Here is a 17,747-nt window from a genome sequence, read left to right as displayed (position 1 = left end):
GACATAGTCCTAAATAGGTATGCATAGGACCGAGATTTCCTTTTACTTATATGAAATGTAAATTTACATTTAAGGTTTCAGCTGGAGGAGCCTCCTGGAACACAGAAGCTCTATATGGGGAATGCTTCCCCACCAACTAAAGCAACATTTGTTCGAGATAAAGAACAGAATATCTGGGTGAAAGAAATCCAAGGAATTTCAGAACAGTAAGACACTGCCTCCTGCGTTTGTAGCTTGACAGCATATTTTGACACACTGGTTCATTTTAAGGGTGGACAGCTTGCTTCTTGTGGACTGCCACTTTCGAAATGTATTGTGATTCCGATGGCCACACCTATTTTTCAGTTTTTAGGTATCTCTTGGTAGACGGGTGGTTGCCACACTCAAGTCAATGGATGTAATTAACTCATTCAGAGGTTACCTTCAAAACTGAAAAGCTTAAGACAGCCCTTGAGGAATCATGATAGTTGGAAAAGTTAATGAACTTTGTTTTCAGTTCTGTTTGACTCACTGTTTCCAGTTTTTTCATTCCTTCTGCCATCTCACATTCAAAACGTCTCTGCAGTGAAGAAAGCCAGAGACACTAGAAATCGGTGTTTCTCTTTGTTCCCATGCAACCTTCAGGGTTCATGTATTACAGTTTAATACTGAGCCTTGCTGACTGAAATAATCATTTGTTAGGTTCTGTATTGCACGCTTCCACCTAACGTTGTTTAGGTTTATTGTGATAGTCTTGCTGCTTGTTGTTTAACCAGGGATTGTTGCATTTCCTTGGAAGATGTCAGGCCACCCAGAGCTGATTATAGGCTACTTTAGTAGTTTTGTAGCATAAAATAAAATCTTTGAACAGTAATTTTAAGGAAGATTTCCCCATTAGTAGAGAACCTCTGGCCTTGGGGCTAAGTGTAACCCTCCAGGCCTCCTTTTTGATCCTCCATACTCTACTCAGGCTACACCTCTCACTGCCTCTGCTTCACACCATTCTGGGCTGCTTTTGTCTTGCTAGGTTGGGTTTGTGAAATGTGATAATGCCTCTGGATGGAAGGGTCTATGTAGATAGAGTTGTGACTTTTGCTTGGCTTTAATGTAAACTACTGTAAGAGTCAGATCTTTTGCTCAGCGCACTTTTGACTCTGGTCCTGCCCACCATTGGCATGCAACTGCTGGAAGATTGCCCAAAAGGAAATGCAGCCCTTGGGCTGAAAAGCATTTCTCATTCTTCACAGATTTGTAGAGTTGGAAGGGACCACGGGGGTCATCTAGTCCAACCCCCTGCAATGCAGGAAATCTTTCACCCAACGTGGAACTCGAACCCACGACTCAGAGACTAAGAGTCTCATGCTGTACCGACTGAGCTGTATGCATCCATAAATTCATTCTACCATATCTCCTTTCCTCCAGTTACCAGAGAAGAAAAGGAGTAATCATAAATGAAACATCTGCAGTTGTTTATGCTCAATTGCTAACTGGGCGTAGATACCAGTTAAATCAAAGTGGTGAAGTGTATTTGGAGAAGCAGTGGTCCAAGCAAGTTCTGCCTTTTGCATACCAAACAATTGTCAGGGTAAGTTCCTCAGTTCCCAATTTAGTTGAGTTTTTTGTCAGTGAATTAAGAGGCCACAATGTTTACAGTAAAATTCAAAATACTGTACTAAGCTTATAAGTTTACTGCTGGTAGGATACATATGTGCACTTAGATCTACAGGCCTGTTTCCTCATTCTTGCCATAGCCTACAATTCTATCACAGTATAGTTGAGAGATGTGGCTAAAGGCTGCCGTACTAATTCCTCCAACATCATTTCAATTTTCTTGTTATCTGTGTCTTGCGTAATGACATAGTGCACAGTTAGGACACAATAATATCTTAATAATAATGGGATATAAATTAGTACTTGTCTTTTAGGAATCATTTAAGTTGCCATGGTTCAGAATCTGCTTGGAACTTGGAATTGGGAAAGTGGTTCACATGAAGTATAGACATTCTCAAAATGTTTATGGGATTAGTATATTTATTGAGGAGTAAGCAAACTAGAGTAGGCTGTTCGGTATTGCCACACATAGTTAATGTAGGTTGCAGTCTTATACTCACTTACTTGAAAGTAAGCTTCATTGATCTCAGACTTACTTCTGAGTAGACATGTCTGTTATTTTAATGGTAAGTATTTAATCAGAGCATGATTTCCCCCCTCATTTTTCATGCAGGATATAAAGGCCTTCAATACCCGCTTCCCCAATCTCAAAACTTTGGATGACCTCTTCCCTCTGGGATGTACAGTCTTCATGCTGGGATCACCTTATTATGGCTGCACAGGAGAAGTTAGTTTTATCTAAAAATGTTTTTCCAAAAGACTTTTCTTAAAAATCAAGTCTGACTCCTGCATTATTTTATTACATAATTTAAAAAAAAACCAAACCTTAGCTCTACATTGAAATAATGCTGTTTTAGGAGCTATTGTACCACTTCCATTTCTTCACCTTCCTGAACCTTTCCTCCCTTTGTAAAGGAACTTTACTTCTTCTTTGCTGTTACTCTTTTGTTTTGATTATTTGGCTCCAGCCCTTCATTGCAAGATCTCAGGGCACAGAACCGTAACTTGTTTTGAAACAACAAATCCATTAAACAGCATGAGTGTAGATAATTTTATCTTGCTGTTGCTCTAATTTAAGATACTCATCAGATTCTTAGGAGGGAGAAAGACACTGGCTGCTGTGTGTGAAATGAACTTAAATTTGAGAGAGTATCTTTAATATCTCTTTAAGGTTCAGGATTCATGCGATGTTATCTTGGAAGGCAGAATTCGTGTTGTTTTCAACATTCCATGTGAACCTCAGCTGGATGCCTTAATACAGAATCAGCATGTAAGTGTTATTTCTCTTAACAGTGGATATGTCTCTGAAGATCTCATCATAACTATTATAAGTACTATTTGAACAATATGCATATGTACGTATTTGTGCAAGCCCAGTGAATTTTTTAAAAAGCACAAGCTAGTTTTGAAACTTCCCTTTTTAGGTGACATGGGAAGTTACTGTTTGAGGTAAACAGCTTTTCTGTGCGCTGCTCTGGTTTACCAGAAGCGGCTTAGTCATGCTGGCCACATGACCTTAGTCATGCTGGCTCTGGTTCACCAGAAGCGGCTTAGTCATGCTGGCCACATGACCTGGAAGCTGTACGCCGGCTCCCTTGGCCAGTAAAGCGAGATGAGTGCTGCAACCCTAGAGTCGTTGGCAACTGGACCTAACGGTCAGCGGTCCCTTTACCTTTACCTAACCTTACTGACCGAATTTCATCGTTCCTTGTATCTTGGCCGTAGTTTTCCAACGCAGGTTTTGTAACACAGGAACAATTAAATATGTATCTCATTCAAGAGTTACATGAAAAATCTGGTTCAGGACCAGAATTTGGAATCTTGTGAATGTAAGCTTTGACTTTATAATGTGTGACACATGTAGCATTGCCAAAAGCCACATAAACTATGTGAGTGTGCTCAGCCTCTTTATTACTTCTGTTCTGTGTTAGCAGTAGCATTCAGAGGTCACAAGCAGGATTGAGACCATGTTCTGCTAGGTACTTTGCAGACACACATACACAAACTTGCCTTGCCTTGAAGACTCATGAAGGGAAAACAGTGTAGCTCAGCAGAGCAGTTCAGATGTGTGTTGTCCTGAAAGATTTACATTGGCTCCCAGTATGTTTCCAAGCACAATTCAAAGTGCTGGTGCTGACCTTTAAAGACCTAAGCGGGCTCCACCCCCACCGTTCAACCCGGACACTGAGGTCCAGCTCCGAGGGCCTTCTGGCAGTTCCTTCACTATGAGAATTGAGGTTACAGGGAACCAGGCAGAGGGCCTTCTCGGTAGTAGCGCCCGCCCTGTGGAATGCCCCCCCCCAATCAGATGTCAAGGAAATAAATAACTATCTGACAATTTTAGAAGACATTTGAAGGCAGCCCTGTTTAGGGAAGTTTGTTATGCTTGATGTTTTATTGTGTTTTTAATATTCTGTTGGGAGCCGCCCAGAGTGGCTGGGGAAATCCAGCCAGATGGGCGGGGTATAAATAAATTATTGTTGTTGTTGTTGTTGTTGTTGTTGTTGTTACTATAACTATGGATAATACTCTTACAAGTGAAGGAGTGGTGCTAACTCATATAAATTTGTACCAGATTTTTATTTAGCCGCCCTGGCCTTCCAGTTTAGTGCAGATAAATAGAAGTGCAGGAAAGTCCCTGAGCAGGTGAAAACCTTATGAAGATGTCTCCATTCATTTTTTCCTACAATGCATGGAGGATTGAGAAGTCATGTTAAAAGAACATATTAGCATGGCAGAAGCTGACTGCCATTTGTATTTCGTTCCTTCCTCTTCCTTCCTCTTAAAAGCTTCAGCAAGACCAACAGAAAAATTTCCAATTCTAAGGCCAGCAAGCAGTCGTATGCACATTGAAAACTAAGATTTATTATGAGTTGAGTTTTCATGGACTAGAATCCATTTCATTGGATATATGAAGCAGACTCTAGTCCATGAAAGGTTATGCAATGAGACTGCAAGACTGCTTACTTCTGCTGCTCCTCTGGAAGATTGTAAAGAGAATGATATTTTTCATCACTATACAACTGATATTGTTGCAGAAATACTCTGTGAAGTACAATCCTGGATATGTATTGGCCAGTCGTCTTGGAGTGAGTGGCTATCTTGTTTCGAGATTTACAGGAAGCATTTTTATTGGAAGAGGATCCCGGAGAAAGTAAGCTCTGAGTATAAACTTCTTTTGCAGCAAGATGTTTGATTGTTAGTTTGTAGCAAAGGCCACAAAAACTAGTTACCTGGTGAAGTTACTCCGTTTGCATTCCATATGCAGTGGAACCTCGGGTTATGTACCGTCCTCGTTATGAACGCTTCGGGTAACAAGCTCCGCTAACCCAGAAGTAGATGCTCCTGGTAGCGAACTTTGCCCCGGGATGTGAGCAGAAGTCGCGCGGCGGCAGCGAGAGGCGCCATTAGCGAAAGCGTGCCTCATGTTAAGAACGGTTTTGGGTTAAGAACGGACCTCCGGTACGGATTAAGTTCGTAACCGGAGGTACCACTGTATCCTGAAAAAGTATATATGCAGAAAGAGTTTTCATGTAGGGAAGAAGAAAAATGGGAAGACAGGACTTAGTGCAAATCATGGCTCTGCCTGACTGGTCTCCTTGTATGGCACAGTTGTGCACATTTCATTTCCCCTTCCTATCCCAGATATTAGTTAGATTCTGACAGACATTCATTAATTTATTGGGTTTCTTATTATTCCAACAGAGAAATAAGGAACTTGAAAAGAGGCTGAATTCCTGTTTAATCACAAAATCTTCTCAGAAGGAAATTCACTTTTGAAACAAGTTTATACTTTTACCAGATCCATGTGTGAACAGTAATCACTTGTTTAAATATATTGTAGACTTCTTCTAAAGCTAGGTCATATGCTTGTTATTTTACATTGTACAATTTTGCTAGGATTCAGTGAGTTTAACCTACATTCAGTGGTTAATTAGTAGTATTTTTGTAAGGAATATATTACGCCAGTAATATATTGGTATTTCTTCACAAAATTTAGCTAGCATTCCAACTTTTGATTTTGCAGTCCACATGGAGACCATAAAGCAAATGTAGGGTTGAACTTAAAATTCAATAAAAAGAATGAAGAAGTCCCTGGCTATACCAAGAAAGTTGGAAACGAGTGGATGTATTCCTCAGCTGTAGAGCAACTCCTTGCTGAATATCTAGAAAGGTAAGCATTAAACTACACTTTAGACTGCATATGCCTTGCATGTAACAGTTCAAATACAGTCATACCTCAGAAGTCGAATGGAATCCGTTTCGGAAGTCCGTTTGACTTCCAAAACATTTAGAAACCAAGGCGAAGCTCCTGCAGCCAATTGGAAGCTGCAGAAGCTGTGCCAGACTTTCGAGTTCCAAAGAACTTTCGCAAATCGGAACACTCACTTCCGGGTTTGCAGCGTTTGGGGGCCAAAACATACAAGTGCCAAGGCGTTCGGCTTACAAGGTACGACTGTACAACTGACGTGGGCAGCAACAATTCAGAAAATGGGAACAGGGTCGTTTTTGCAGCATTTGCCACAACGTTCTGGCTTCCTTTTCTTGGCTGGGAGGGAGGCATGGGTGAGTGAGGTAGATAAAGTGGATAAATCCCCACCACCGGTGATGATGGGGAGCACAAGAAGGCATGTCTAGGGCCCCTGCTGCTCACACCTTCGCTCTGCCATTCTGCTTGCTCAGCACTTTCCAGGCTTCCCTCACCATGTGTTAACTTGAGTGTGTGCGTGTGTGCGTGCACAACAGACAAGTGCAGATATAGGCAGGTAGCCGTGTTGGTCTGCCATAGTCAAAACAAAATAAAAAAATAAAATAATTCCTTCCAGTAGCACCTTAGAGACCGACTAAGTTTGTTCTTGGTATGAGCTTTCGTGTGCATGCACACGAAAGCTCATACCAAGAACAAACTTAGTTGGTCTCTAAGGTGCTACTGGAAAGTGCAGATATAGTAGAGAGATAAATTTGTCGCTGCATGGTCAACCGGCAAGGTAGTTTTATGGAATTTATATAGAGATGTATACAAAATCTGCTCAGAATGATATATTTGCATTTCCTTAGGGTCCCAGAACTTTTTAGTTACCTAGCCAAAAATGGTCAGGAGGACATATTCTACGAAGATGACATTTGGCCAGGTGAAGAAGAGAATGGGTAAGCAACTCATACCTTTAAAGCATTATTAGGGTAGTTATAGGGATGTAAAAATGAATCTTGTCAAGTTCAGTTCTGCACCTCGAATCAATTTTTCAAACTTAGTTGTTGAATTTGTGATAGCTGGTATCAAAGCATGATTCCTAGTGCTCTTCCAACAAATAAGAATTATTGTTTAGTTTTTCCACAATTTTTTGTGATTCTGCTGGAAATATACACTAGACCTGAGGTTTTTTCATTAATGTACATACCTTTGTAAAGTAAACTCTTAAATCCCTTACAGCATAATTCTAACCACATCTACTGTACTTAGAAATATGTCCTGTTGAATTCAGGATCTTCAAGACCTGTCTTTTATTTGTATAGATATGTTTGTTAAGTTGTTTTGTTTATTGCAATTGGTTTTTAGTCTTTATATGGGGTTTTTAAGTTGCTTTTGGTCACTATTATGAGGAAAGTGACTAAATAATAATAGAAGAGTTTAGTTCGGGTAAGTGGGGTTAGGATTGCAGTTTCAGTAGCTTGTTGAAGCTCATTTGAACTATATATAAATCGTAATAGTATATGAGTGAATGGTTTGTTGAACTTTTATAGCTGATTTAACATTTGAGTTAAATTATTGGCAATGTTTTTTGATATGGAATAATTTTTTAATGTAGTGCTGAGAAGGTTCAAGAAATCATGGCGTGGCTAAAGGCTCATCCTGTCAGTGCACTGTCTCGTTCCTCTTGTGATTTGCAAATTTTGGATATGGCTATTGTCGAAAAGATTGAAGAAGAAGTAGAAAAGTGCAAGGTACTATTTTTATTTTAAGTTTAGGGAACTTAACATACGTCTTGTAATCACAATATATAGGAATGAGATTATAAATTGGGATTAGAATTGATCCACTTCCTATAGAAAAATTGTATTTAACTGGCATGATAGTTTGAGCTTAACTTTGGATTGCAACATGCTTTATGAGGAATAAAGATTTCAGTCTAGAAAGTTACACATATCATGTGATACCCAGTGCTAGTCACACTCTGACTAGACCCATTGAAATTAGTTGAGTTAAGCACACTGATTTCAGTGGGCCCTCCAAGTGTGACTTGCTTGGATATCTATCACTCAGCTGGTGTAGTTTTGAAGACTTCTGAAACAGCAGTTCTGATTTGCCTCATTACGTTATATTCCTTCAAATTCACTTATGTATAATATCATTATTTGTCAAGCGCTTAAAAAAAAAAAAACCTCTCCCAAATTCAGTGTCCCTGATTATGCTGATATAACCTAAGTACATTGGCATAATTGACTGTTTTGGTAGACAGCATTGTTCACTAGGCACGAGTAGTTGAAAGGGAGGTGTTTTGTAGAAAGAGAGCAATGATTCAGCTACTTTGATCTAAAGAAAAATGTTGAAAAGCAAGCATAATCCAAAATTTGTTCTGTGTATTCAGTTTCTTGTTTTTCCCCTTTAGCAAAGGAAAAGCAATAAGAAAGTGCGTGTGACAGTGAAACCTCACTTGTTATTCAGGGTAAGTGGGTTATTTTGTGAATGGGAGGATACTGTTCTTGTAAGATAAAGTCTTAACAGAAATTATTTCTTGTTCATAGGGGAATATGGTGCCCTCCTGAATTATTTAATTAAAATTTCAACAATAACTTCATCACCAACAGTTTGGTATTCTATCTATGCTATCTATGCTAATTTGATATTCATTTAGACATACATAAACTGCTTTACAATTAAACAGTGTAAATAAATAAATAAGAAAGAGAGAGAGAGAAAAAAACTCCACACTAGCTTGCATGATCTTGTTCAGATATTTCTTCACACCAAGTAATAGGATTCAGGTAGTGCTGACTTTTTAATCTCGCACTGTTACCCATTTATAAACACAATAATATTACACACATAATGCTTCTTATTTCTCCATTTGACATGAACTCATTATCAATGGGTTAATTCCTCCTCCCAGCCAAGAAAGGTAAGGAATCGTGTGAACAGCTTTTGATGTCTATCTCAGTCCTGCTGGCTTTTCCTGTTTCATTCCTTATGTTTGCTCATTGCCCTTGTCACCCGATCCCCCCCCCCCTTTTCAGCCTCTGTTTTGTCTCCTACAATAGCTTAGCCTTCTCCTCTAAACTTCATTGCTTTTTGTAATTCAAAATAAAAGCCTTCTTCTTGTGTCTCTATTTACTCCCTTCTCTTCCTCTGGCTCCTTTCCATTTCTGCCCAGCATATTCAGGTGAACTTCCTCAGCAGGCATGTAGTGGACTCAGGAGTGTGGAACCTCCTCCAGACCACCATTCATGAAAGCTTCAGCACCCTTTTCCTTAGACCTATTCATATCCCAAACAAACCATAAATCACCTCTGTTGTTGGCCAGTTCTTTTCTCAGGTTTCGTTCCTACTGCGTAGAGGGCATGAATATACTCAGCCTTACATGATCCAACAGCCTGCTCTGAGCCTCCCCCTTCACTTTCTTGATCTCCAGAGTCCTCAATAAAATCCAAAGAGAGGGGGCACTGTTGTTCTGGAAGTCCCTCATTGGTGCAGCATAGCATGGTTATCCGAGATTCTTTTATCTCGAAAGGGAAGTCCCATTGTTTATTTCTCCTAGCCCACAAAACCCAAAACTTGCCTACTCCACCCAACACACTCCACCAGGGCATCAGCCACTTTCAGCAGCTCTTTTGAGTAATGCTAGCATTTCTGATATGTGCCATACAGGGTCTACATTCACTGGGCAATATAAGGAGGATCTCCATTGAAGTTTTCACTGGCCTTCAATAGAAGGGTTCTCCATAACATCCTACCACTGACCTAGACCGCCTTTTATATTTTCAGGCGTTTGTCGGGCTCTCTTTCCAATAAGTTCCATGCCTGTACATCTACTCCTCAACTGTCAATCTCTTGTCCACAGTACAGAACTGGAGGTGTTACCAGATCCAAGCTGGAACACAAAAGTTGCTCATATTTTCCCTTCCTTTCTTTTTCTGGGTGCTAAGAGGAGCTAATCGTTCAGTAATTGAGGTCTTGTTCACCTCAAACCAGGAAGGGCATTCACAATAAGTGCTCAACATAAATATATAAATAACATTTTTAAAAGGGGTTGCCTTGGACATTTCTGATTCTCCACCGCATTAAAAAAATGCTGTTTCAAATTTGTTCTTTGTAGACTAGTCTTAGTGTTTGCATGTTCTACAGGCCACAAAGATGCCAACCAAAAATATGTTACAAAATTATTTGACTATTTTATCTCTTAATAAAATATATACATAATGTTTTTTGGGGGGAGCTAGTGATTTAGTTCTACAATGTTAACTATTCATATTTGAATTCTTTTATCTTTGATTCATACTAGCCTTTAGAACAGCAGCATGGAATTATACCAGATCGAGATGCAGAATATCGACTATTTGACCGTGTTGTTAATGTGAGAGAGAGTTTTTCCGTTCCCCTTGGACTTCGTGGCACTGTGATAGGAATTAAAGGAGGTAACACAATGCCTTTTTGTGAACAGTATCTTTTGCTTTTAAAATAATGTGAAGATCATTCATTGAACGCAAAATGTGTTAGTTTCACACACAACGCAAAACTACAGCTAACGTTAACCATAGTGAAAGCTGAGGCATCTATCACAGAATAGTTAGAATTTTAGGCATGTTCCATTGCTTTAGTGACTTTTCACTCGTGCACCTAGAAATCTGAACCATTGTAATAATTTTTTAAAATACAGTCATACCTCGGGTTACGTCCGCTTCGGGTTACGTACTCCGGTAACCCGGAAGTGTTTTTCGGCGCGCGCACGATCTGCGCATGCGCGGAAGTGTTTTGCGCGATCCGTGCATGCGCAGAAGTGTTCTGTGCAGTTTGCGTATGTGCAAAGCGCGATTTTCGGGTTACGTACTTTTTGGGTTACGAATGGCAACCCGGACCCAATTAAGTACGTAACCCGAGGTACCACTGTATCAGATGTGGCAAGCATTGTTAGTTTATTTATTTATTATTTTATACAGTTTCCTCAGTATGCATAGTATTTTATGGAGTAACTTAAGCACGTGAGGCACATCTGTGCCCTAAAGGCGAAGGAGGGGGCGAAAGTAATAAGCCTCTTGATCTCACTTTCTCGTAGGAGTTATTTTAAGAACATGAGCACGCTTGCATACATCACTCCAATCTAGGATGTTTAGCAGGTTTAGGGCAGTGTGACTGGTTCTGCTGCACTGGGCACTGAGTCTAGGGGCCACTGCAGGGCATTGCAACTATGACTTGGTGAATTGAGCAGAGTGGAAGGTGAAAAGCAGGTGGGGTGCTGAATGCTGGACATGCACAGGGTGTTGCTGAAATCTGAAAGACCAAAGTCCACCCCTTAGGAGGAGAGATGGAATTTTCTTTATTCTTTCTGTCATGACAACAAAGAGTCTTATGGTTTCTGTTGTCAGAGTTCATTTACAACAATGCTTGAAGGGCTCACAACTGAGTAGGTATTATACCTAATGCAAGGCCCAAAGGTTGAGAGATCTGTACTTAGAATCATAGCATTATAGATTTGGCTCATCTAGTCCAGTCCCCTGAAATGCAGGAATCCTTTGCCCAATGAGGGGCTCGAACCCACAACCCTGAGATTAAGAGTCTTATGCTCCACCACCTGAGCTAATCTTCTTGTAAGTGCACTTGTTTGAGGGCTATTGAGTACTGTGACACACCTTATGTGTTGAGTGACCTTTTGGCCTTAATTTGTAAAGCACCTGGGTTTTTGCCCCCTTCCTGTACCTGGGGGATGCAGATCCTGACCTTTAAGGTGCCACAGGACCTTGTTGCAATAGGTTAACATAAATTCTGATCAAGGATTGAAGACCTTTGGAATATGAGAAAAAAATGTAGCTACTTTAACTATTCCAGACTGATTTAGGAAAGTTTCAAATAAAAAATAAGTTATGTAGTTGGGTGACATTGTCTTTAAAACAGTTCCAGCTTTCTAGTGCATGTAAGTTAATGCCATAATTTGTTAAGGTTGTCTCCAGCTAAGTCATACTCAGATTGGACTCTAATAGACATAGCATATTTGGGTCCATTAATTTTAGTGGGTCTACTTGTGGGCATGATTTAATTTGATACAACCCATAGTCTTCAAGATGTCATGAGATTATTTGTTGCACCAGACTCTCATGATTACACCTTTGGAAAATGTTAAGTTTTGAAGTATCTTCACATTTAGTCAGTAATGCTTGCTTATAGTGCATATTTTCTTCAGCCAGCAGAGAATCTGATGTTCTGTATGAAGTACTGTTTGATGAAGAGTTTCATGGAGGCTTAACAATAAGGTTTGTTTATTTGCATCTTTTTAGGGTGTTGCACAGATCCTAGAGAAACATGTAACAATTGCACAGAAAAGTGCTGTTGGATATTTAGTCAAATCACCCTTTGAACAACATTAGGTTGGATCCAAATGTAGCATTTTGCAACTATTAGTTCTCCTGTTTGTGGATGAGACTTCAGTCCAGCAGAGGTACCCCTGATGGAAGGGGAGGACCACTTCACCAGTTTTTCCTCTGTAGCTCTCAGTGCCTCCATTTGTAGAATTGCTAAGCTTTGAGGTTGTGGTGTACAGTCCTCTACCCATATACTTTAGGGGCACATTTCTATTAATCATGCACCACTGGCATAACAAAAGCACTATTTTCATTAGCCTTCCTCTCCTTCCTCTAGGAGCTCACCTGGCAGAGGGTACCGCATTCCAGCCAGTGCCTTAATCAACCTTTCTTATGGTAATCGGTCTGAAACAGGAAATCAGAAGCTAACTGCCATAGTTAAACCTCAGCCAGCTGTGAGTCCCTACAGCTCATACTCACCCGAATCATTTTCTGTATCTACACAAAAAGCACATCAAGGAAGTCTCAACCATTCTCCTCGCTCCCTCTTTGTTCCAACTCGAGTAAGTCCACATTTAGTTCCTACAATTATGTCCCAGAAAATGAAGTCATTGTTAACAGTAGATCTCCATGGATGCTAACATTTTTTTTAATAGCAGAGTTTATACATGCTTTAATGATTACTGTAAACATGGTTAGCTAGCTTAGACTCCTCCAGGTTTGCATTAGAAATCTTTTAATCCTCATGATACACTTTGAGGGTAGGGAAAAGAAGTGTGTTTGATAAGGAATGTATTTCTATTTGGGATAGATTCTGTCAGTATAAGGAGGCTAAGTAGGTAAGGAAATTTCCCAAAACAAATTAATGTTGATGAAAGGGTTCAGGTTTACAGGTGTTCTTCTTTTACCACATTCACTGGAGATAATCTATTTCCCCTTCCCCTTGGGCGGGTGGAGGGGAGGAATCATAGCAATAACGAGTATTTTAAAGAGGAGGAAACGAGTTGAATAGCTATTCCGTTAAATTTTCTTAATCTTTCATCTAGCAAGTGAATGGAAGACAGCATAACAATCCCAAGGTTGAAATCCAAGGCAATTCAAATTCCCTCCAGAAAGGAGCATATTTAAGCAGCAATCAGAAACACAAAGTAAGTAGCATTATTTTCTTAGTACATGCTAGTAGATGTAGACTGAGTTAGGGAAGGAAGTGGTGTGTGTGTGTGTGTGTGTGTGTGTGTGTGTGTGTGTGTGTGTGTTAAGTAAAGCAAATATTAAAGTGGAAAAGATTCATCCCACACAGGATCAGTAGAAAGAATAAAGCTCATTAAAAGTGGAAACCTTTCTACCTTTTCAACAAAGGAGCCATTTTCATTCCTGGAAGCTGGGGCTCTCCCAAGAAGTAAGTAGCAGCAGGAAGAAAGGGTTCAGGGAAAATGGGAAAAGGAAGTCCTGTGGAATTGTAAGGAGGGTGAGGTGTGAGTGTGTATGGGTAGTAGCGGGGTGGGGGGTAGGCAGTAACAAAAGAGAATGGATACCACATGGGGGATTGAGAGGGTTTTGTATGAAGTGGGGAGTGATTATGGGGTATCTTGTGAGACTGGGGCATGGGTCAGGCTGCTATCCGAATAAACGTTTTAAAAAAATTATTTTAAACCTCACTTGCAAGCGTGAGCTCATTCTGAGCTTTAGACCGCCTGACATTTGCACTGCAGCCGTTAGCTACACATGTATACTCCTTTTTTGTGATTTACCCTTTCTTCCATTTCTTATACATGCCTTTCCCAAATCTCAGCTCATCTGTGAGCCCCTTATGAAGCCACTGTTATGAGACTTCCCGGGGGGGGGGGGAGTTGTTAGACTGACCCCCAGACAGGAACAAAGCCTCTGTGCCCTCCTGGCTACTGGAGTCCAGGGGCACATTAGTAATATGTGATTGTTCCCAGCTTGAAAACAACACGCACAAGCCAGTGAAGGCTAAAACCTACTTTATTGTAGATAAAGTGCAGAATATATCTCTGCGTAGCAAACTCATATATTCAGAGCTGTGCATAATACGTCCAGCACCTCTTGATGCAGAACTGAAAGTAAGAAGTACAACAGTACATTACAATAACATCACATGTGTGGGAAGATTGATAGGGCTGGTGGCTTTCCCACAGGGTGAATACATGACTCATAGTCAGGTGGCCTCGCTTCTTGCAGCTCGGTTTGTACTAATATCACAACAGCCACACCCATTATGCAGCCAACTTCTTTAGATGCCTCCCGCTTTTTATTTCTTGTCTACATTTGGGCCTTCAACATTTCACCTTGAAGAAACTCCCATCCACCCGTTTAAAAAGTAGAGATAAAATTGAGGAAGGCCCCATAGGGTAGGGTTTAGGTATATGTGCAAGAAAATATGTGGCAATGTGACACTAAGGCAAAATGCCATGATACTATAAGAACTGCATTGGTAAGCAGGCAAGCTGATGCATTAGGTGGCTCCCCCTTTTAAAGGTAAAGGGACCCCTGACCATTGGGTCCAGTCGCGGATGGCTCTGGGGTTGCAGCGCTCATCTCGCTTTACTGGCCGAGGGAGCTGGCGTACAGATTCTGGGTCATGCGGCCAGCATGACTAAGCCGCTTCAGGTGAACCAGAGCAGCTCACAGAAACACCATTTACCTTCCCACCGGAGTGGTACCTATTTATCTACTTGCACTTTCACGTGCTTTCGAACTGCTAGGTTAGCAGGAGCAGGGAGCGAGCAACGGGAGCTCACCCCATCGCAGGGATTCGAACCACCAACCTTCTGATCGGCATGCCCTAGGCTCTGTGGTTTAGACCACAGCGCCACCCGCGTCCCGGCTCCCCCTTTTACCTCTCCACAATGCCGGAAGACCAGAATATGTTTTTCCCATTTCACTACTGCTTTGACTTTATGGGTCTAGGGTAAGTGACATCACTTATTAACTCTCTTCCTTATTTTGTTTCTTAAACTGTTAAGCTATTAAATGTACACAGCCATAGTTCTCTTGGTTGTAAGTATTTTATTAGAGAAGATCTTGCATAAATGGGTTGGTTTTATTTTTCCTTCCCACCAGGCTCAAGATAAGCAAGATGATGAATTTTGCAGCATATGGCAATCATTGCAGAGCTCTGGAAAGTCTCAGTCTGCCCAACATGAAAGGCATGAGAAGGTTAGTTTCTGTAGTGGAGTGAATGTGATGTGTGTGAGACTTTCTAAACAGGATTTTGCTACTGAACAATGTCATTTTCTAGGGTGGAATTTTACCTCAATACATAAAGCTAAATACGGGTGGTCAGTTCTGCAAACCAGGCTTCAATGAAAGTAGCTTCAAAGGTCAGCAAAGAAAACAGGAATCTTTCAGGAAGTGTAAGTACTTTTCTTTGAGTTTTGTATATTCCTTCATCAAGTTACGGATTCAATTTTGGAAAGCATTTAGTTTATTCTAGTCCTGTAGAAAGTGATGCTTATGACAGATGGAGTGTTGCCATTATAACCCCAACCCTTGGTATTTTCCATGAAGAAATGCGTGTCATTACCTCCCCCTCTCGCCAAAAAAGGGTGAAAGTGGATTTAGGGTTGCTAATACATGGAGAGCCATTGAAATCAATAGCCTTGAGCTTGATTATTATGAGTATGACATAGTTTGCTGTAACACTTTGAATTTTTGTTTGTTTTGTGAGGTATTATTTTTTAACAATCTGATTGATCTTGTGGCAAGAAGTTTGGTATCCATCTCTATTTGAAACAGTTCCTGAGAGGGGCAGCATTAGCTAGCCTTAGTGCAATACCATTTTTCAACTTGTAATTTACTATTTGCAACTGCAGAAACCACCATTTGAATGACTGAAGTCTCTTTTTCTATGGCTGATGTCACTTAAAGTGCTTTTTCTAGTGGCCAAAGCATCAGCAAGAAGGATTTCAGAGCTGGGAGCTTTGTCCGTTGGAAAACATCATTGTGTGCTTAACAAAGACAGAATTGTACTGCAGACTGTTTTTCACTACCAGCAGGAGCTGGTGTTACTTACTTTCTGTCTTTTCCCATGTCACCCTAAAGAACATGCATAGCACTCTCTGGATGTCCACAGGGCAGATTAGATAGATCGATTGATCAATAGATATGGCAAAGCCATTTGGATAAACAAGTTCATTATTTCCTTTCATCCAACGCACTTAGGGAGAAAGGTTTCAACATCCACCATAGCTAGGTGGATTAAAGCTTGTATTTCTTTGGCATATAATTCTCTTCATTTGATTCACTCAGTGAGAGCATCTGCAGCATTTTCTACAAGTGGTTTGTAGGGCAGGGACTTGAATACATTTACAAGACACTATAAAATACACATTTATGCTTCTGTAGAAGCAGCTTTTCAGAGGCGTCAACAGGTCCTTTAGCTGCAGAACAGGAGTGTGGAACCTTTGGCCCTCCAGATATTGCTTGAACTAGAACTCCCATCAGCCCTAGCAAGCGTGGGCAATGGCCAGGGATGATGGCAGTTGTAGTTCAGCAACATCTGGTTGTAGTTCAGCAGTTGTAGTTCAGCAGCTTCTCCACAGCTGCTACAAAAAAATCCCACTTGGGTGAGTCTTAGTGCCGTTAGATAAGGGTCCATGCGATTCACCTAAAAAAGGGTGTTTCTCAGGGAGTACTGGGAGGCCAATGCCCACCCAAAGCTGCATGACATAATTAAGAGGTGGGTTAAGAGCAGAGTCTCTAGAGAGTGGTCATGCCTTTCTGTTTGGTGACATTTTGGTTGTTAAATATGTGTTGCTTTTAATTGTTGGATGTTTAACTTACAAGCTTATCTAGATGGTGAACTGTTATTCTAAGGGAGGGGTCACTCAGAAATTCTATTGGAATCGTGACATTTTCCTGCTTCAAGTAATGTAAGGAACTCATTGACTCATTAGGCTCATTAGTGGCCCTTTGATAAACACCTTTCACCTAGTCACGTATACCCATTTCTTTCATCCTGTTCAGGAGTTACGTTGTGCTGTTTGAGTTCTCTGTTGCAGCCGTTCACCCAGATTTTATCCCTTTTGTTAGAGCTTCTGAACAGAGATAGTAAAAAGAAAGTGGGGGGAAATATACTAGATTGATAAAGAGGACTCACCCTAGCTGTGCTTCTGTACCTATTTACCTGGGAGTAAGCTCCATCAAACTAAGTGGGACTTCCTTCTTAGTAGACACATGTAGGATTGCATGCACACACATTCGTTTTATATATAAACAGTTTTTGAAAAAACGTGTGTTACTTGTTTCGCTAATATTATAAACGTTTGTATTTGTAGCTAAAGACGACTCTAAAGGTCCAAGAACTGACAGCCAAACACATAAAGGATCAAATAAACCGGTAATTTTCCGATGCCGTGTTATGTTTGCTGTTTTATGGTGAACTGTTCAAAGGAAACAAAGGGCAGAAATAGCAACGGTTTATGCACAGACGCTTGGGTATGGATTAAATTGGCAGCTGCCCCTCCGCATTCCTGCCACAGAGTGTAACTATATGTGTGATATATCTGCTTGAGGGAGATGGCCCTTGTATGATCTCATAGGTCTTGACTAGTGAAGTTGAGAGATTTCCAAAATTACTTGTGCATCTAATCACTGGTTAGGTAGGGGGCCATAGCTTTTAGCAC

At 40.7% G+C, this 17,747-nt stretch overlaps 1 protein-coding gene across 1 annotated transcript in view; it reads left to right on the top strand.

The window, feature by feature from the left end:
* The window catches only part of XRN1 (5'-3' exoribonuclease 1), a 40,325-nt gene that overhangs the window by 17,783 nt on the left and 4,795 nt on the right, over window positions 1-17,747 (top strand). Inside the window, exons 20-35 of the mRNA XM_033150375.1 lie at window positions 75-206; window positions 1,402-1,564; window positions 2,204-2,317; window positions 2,762-2,860; window positions 4,629-4,744; window positions 5,618-5,764; window positions 6,649-6,738; window positions 7,398-7,533; window positions 8,199-8,255; window positions 10,089-10,221; window positions 11,982-12,051; window positions 12,437-12,662; window positions 13,146-13,247; window positions 15,184-15,279; window positions 15,362-15,476; window positions 17,400-17,461. Coding sequence (XP_033006266.1) covers window positions 75-206; window positions 1,402-1,564; window positions 2,204-2,317; window positions 2,762-2,860; window positions 4,629-4,744; window positions 5,618-5,764; window positions 6,649-6,738; window positions 7,398-7,533; window positions 8,199-8,255; window positions 10,089-10,221; window positions 11,982-12,051; window positions 12,437-12,662; window positions 13,146-13,247; window positions 15,184-15,279; window positions 15,362-15,476; window positions 17,400-17,461 — 1,858 coding nt within the window. The remainder of the gene's footprint in view (window positions 1-74; window positions 207-1,401; window positions 1,565-2,203; window positions 2,318-2,761; window positions 2,861-4,628; window positions 4,745-5,617; window positions 5,765-6,648; window positions 6,739-7,397; window positions 7,534-8,198; window positions 8,256-10,088; window positions 10,222-11,981; window positions 12,052-12,436; window positions 12,663-13,145; window positions 13,248-15,183; window positions 15,280-15,361; window positions 15,477-17,399; window positions 17,462-17,747) is intronic.

This window comes from Lacerta agilis, chromosome 5, assembly GCF_009819535.1.
Source record: "Lacerta agilis isolate rLacAgi1 chromosome 5, rLacAgi1.pri, whole genome shotgun sequence".
Taxonomy (NCBI): domain Eukaryota; kingdom Metazoa; phylum Chordata; class Lepidosauria; order Squamata; family Lacertidae; genus Lacerta; species Lacerta agilis.
This window is presented reverse-complemented; position numbering and strand designations above follow the sequence as displayed.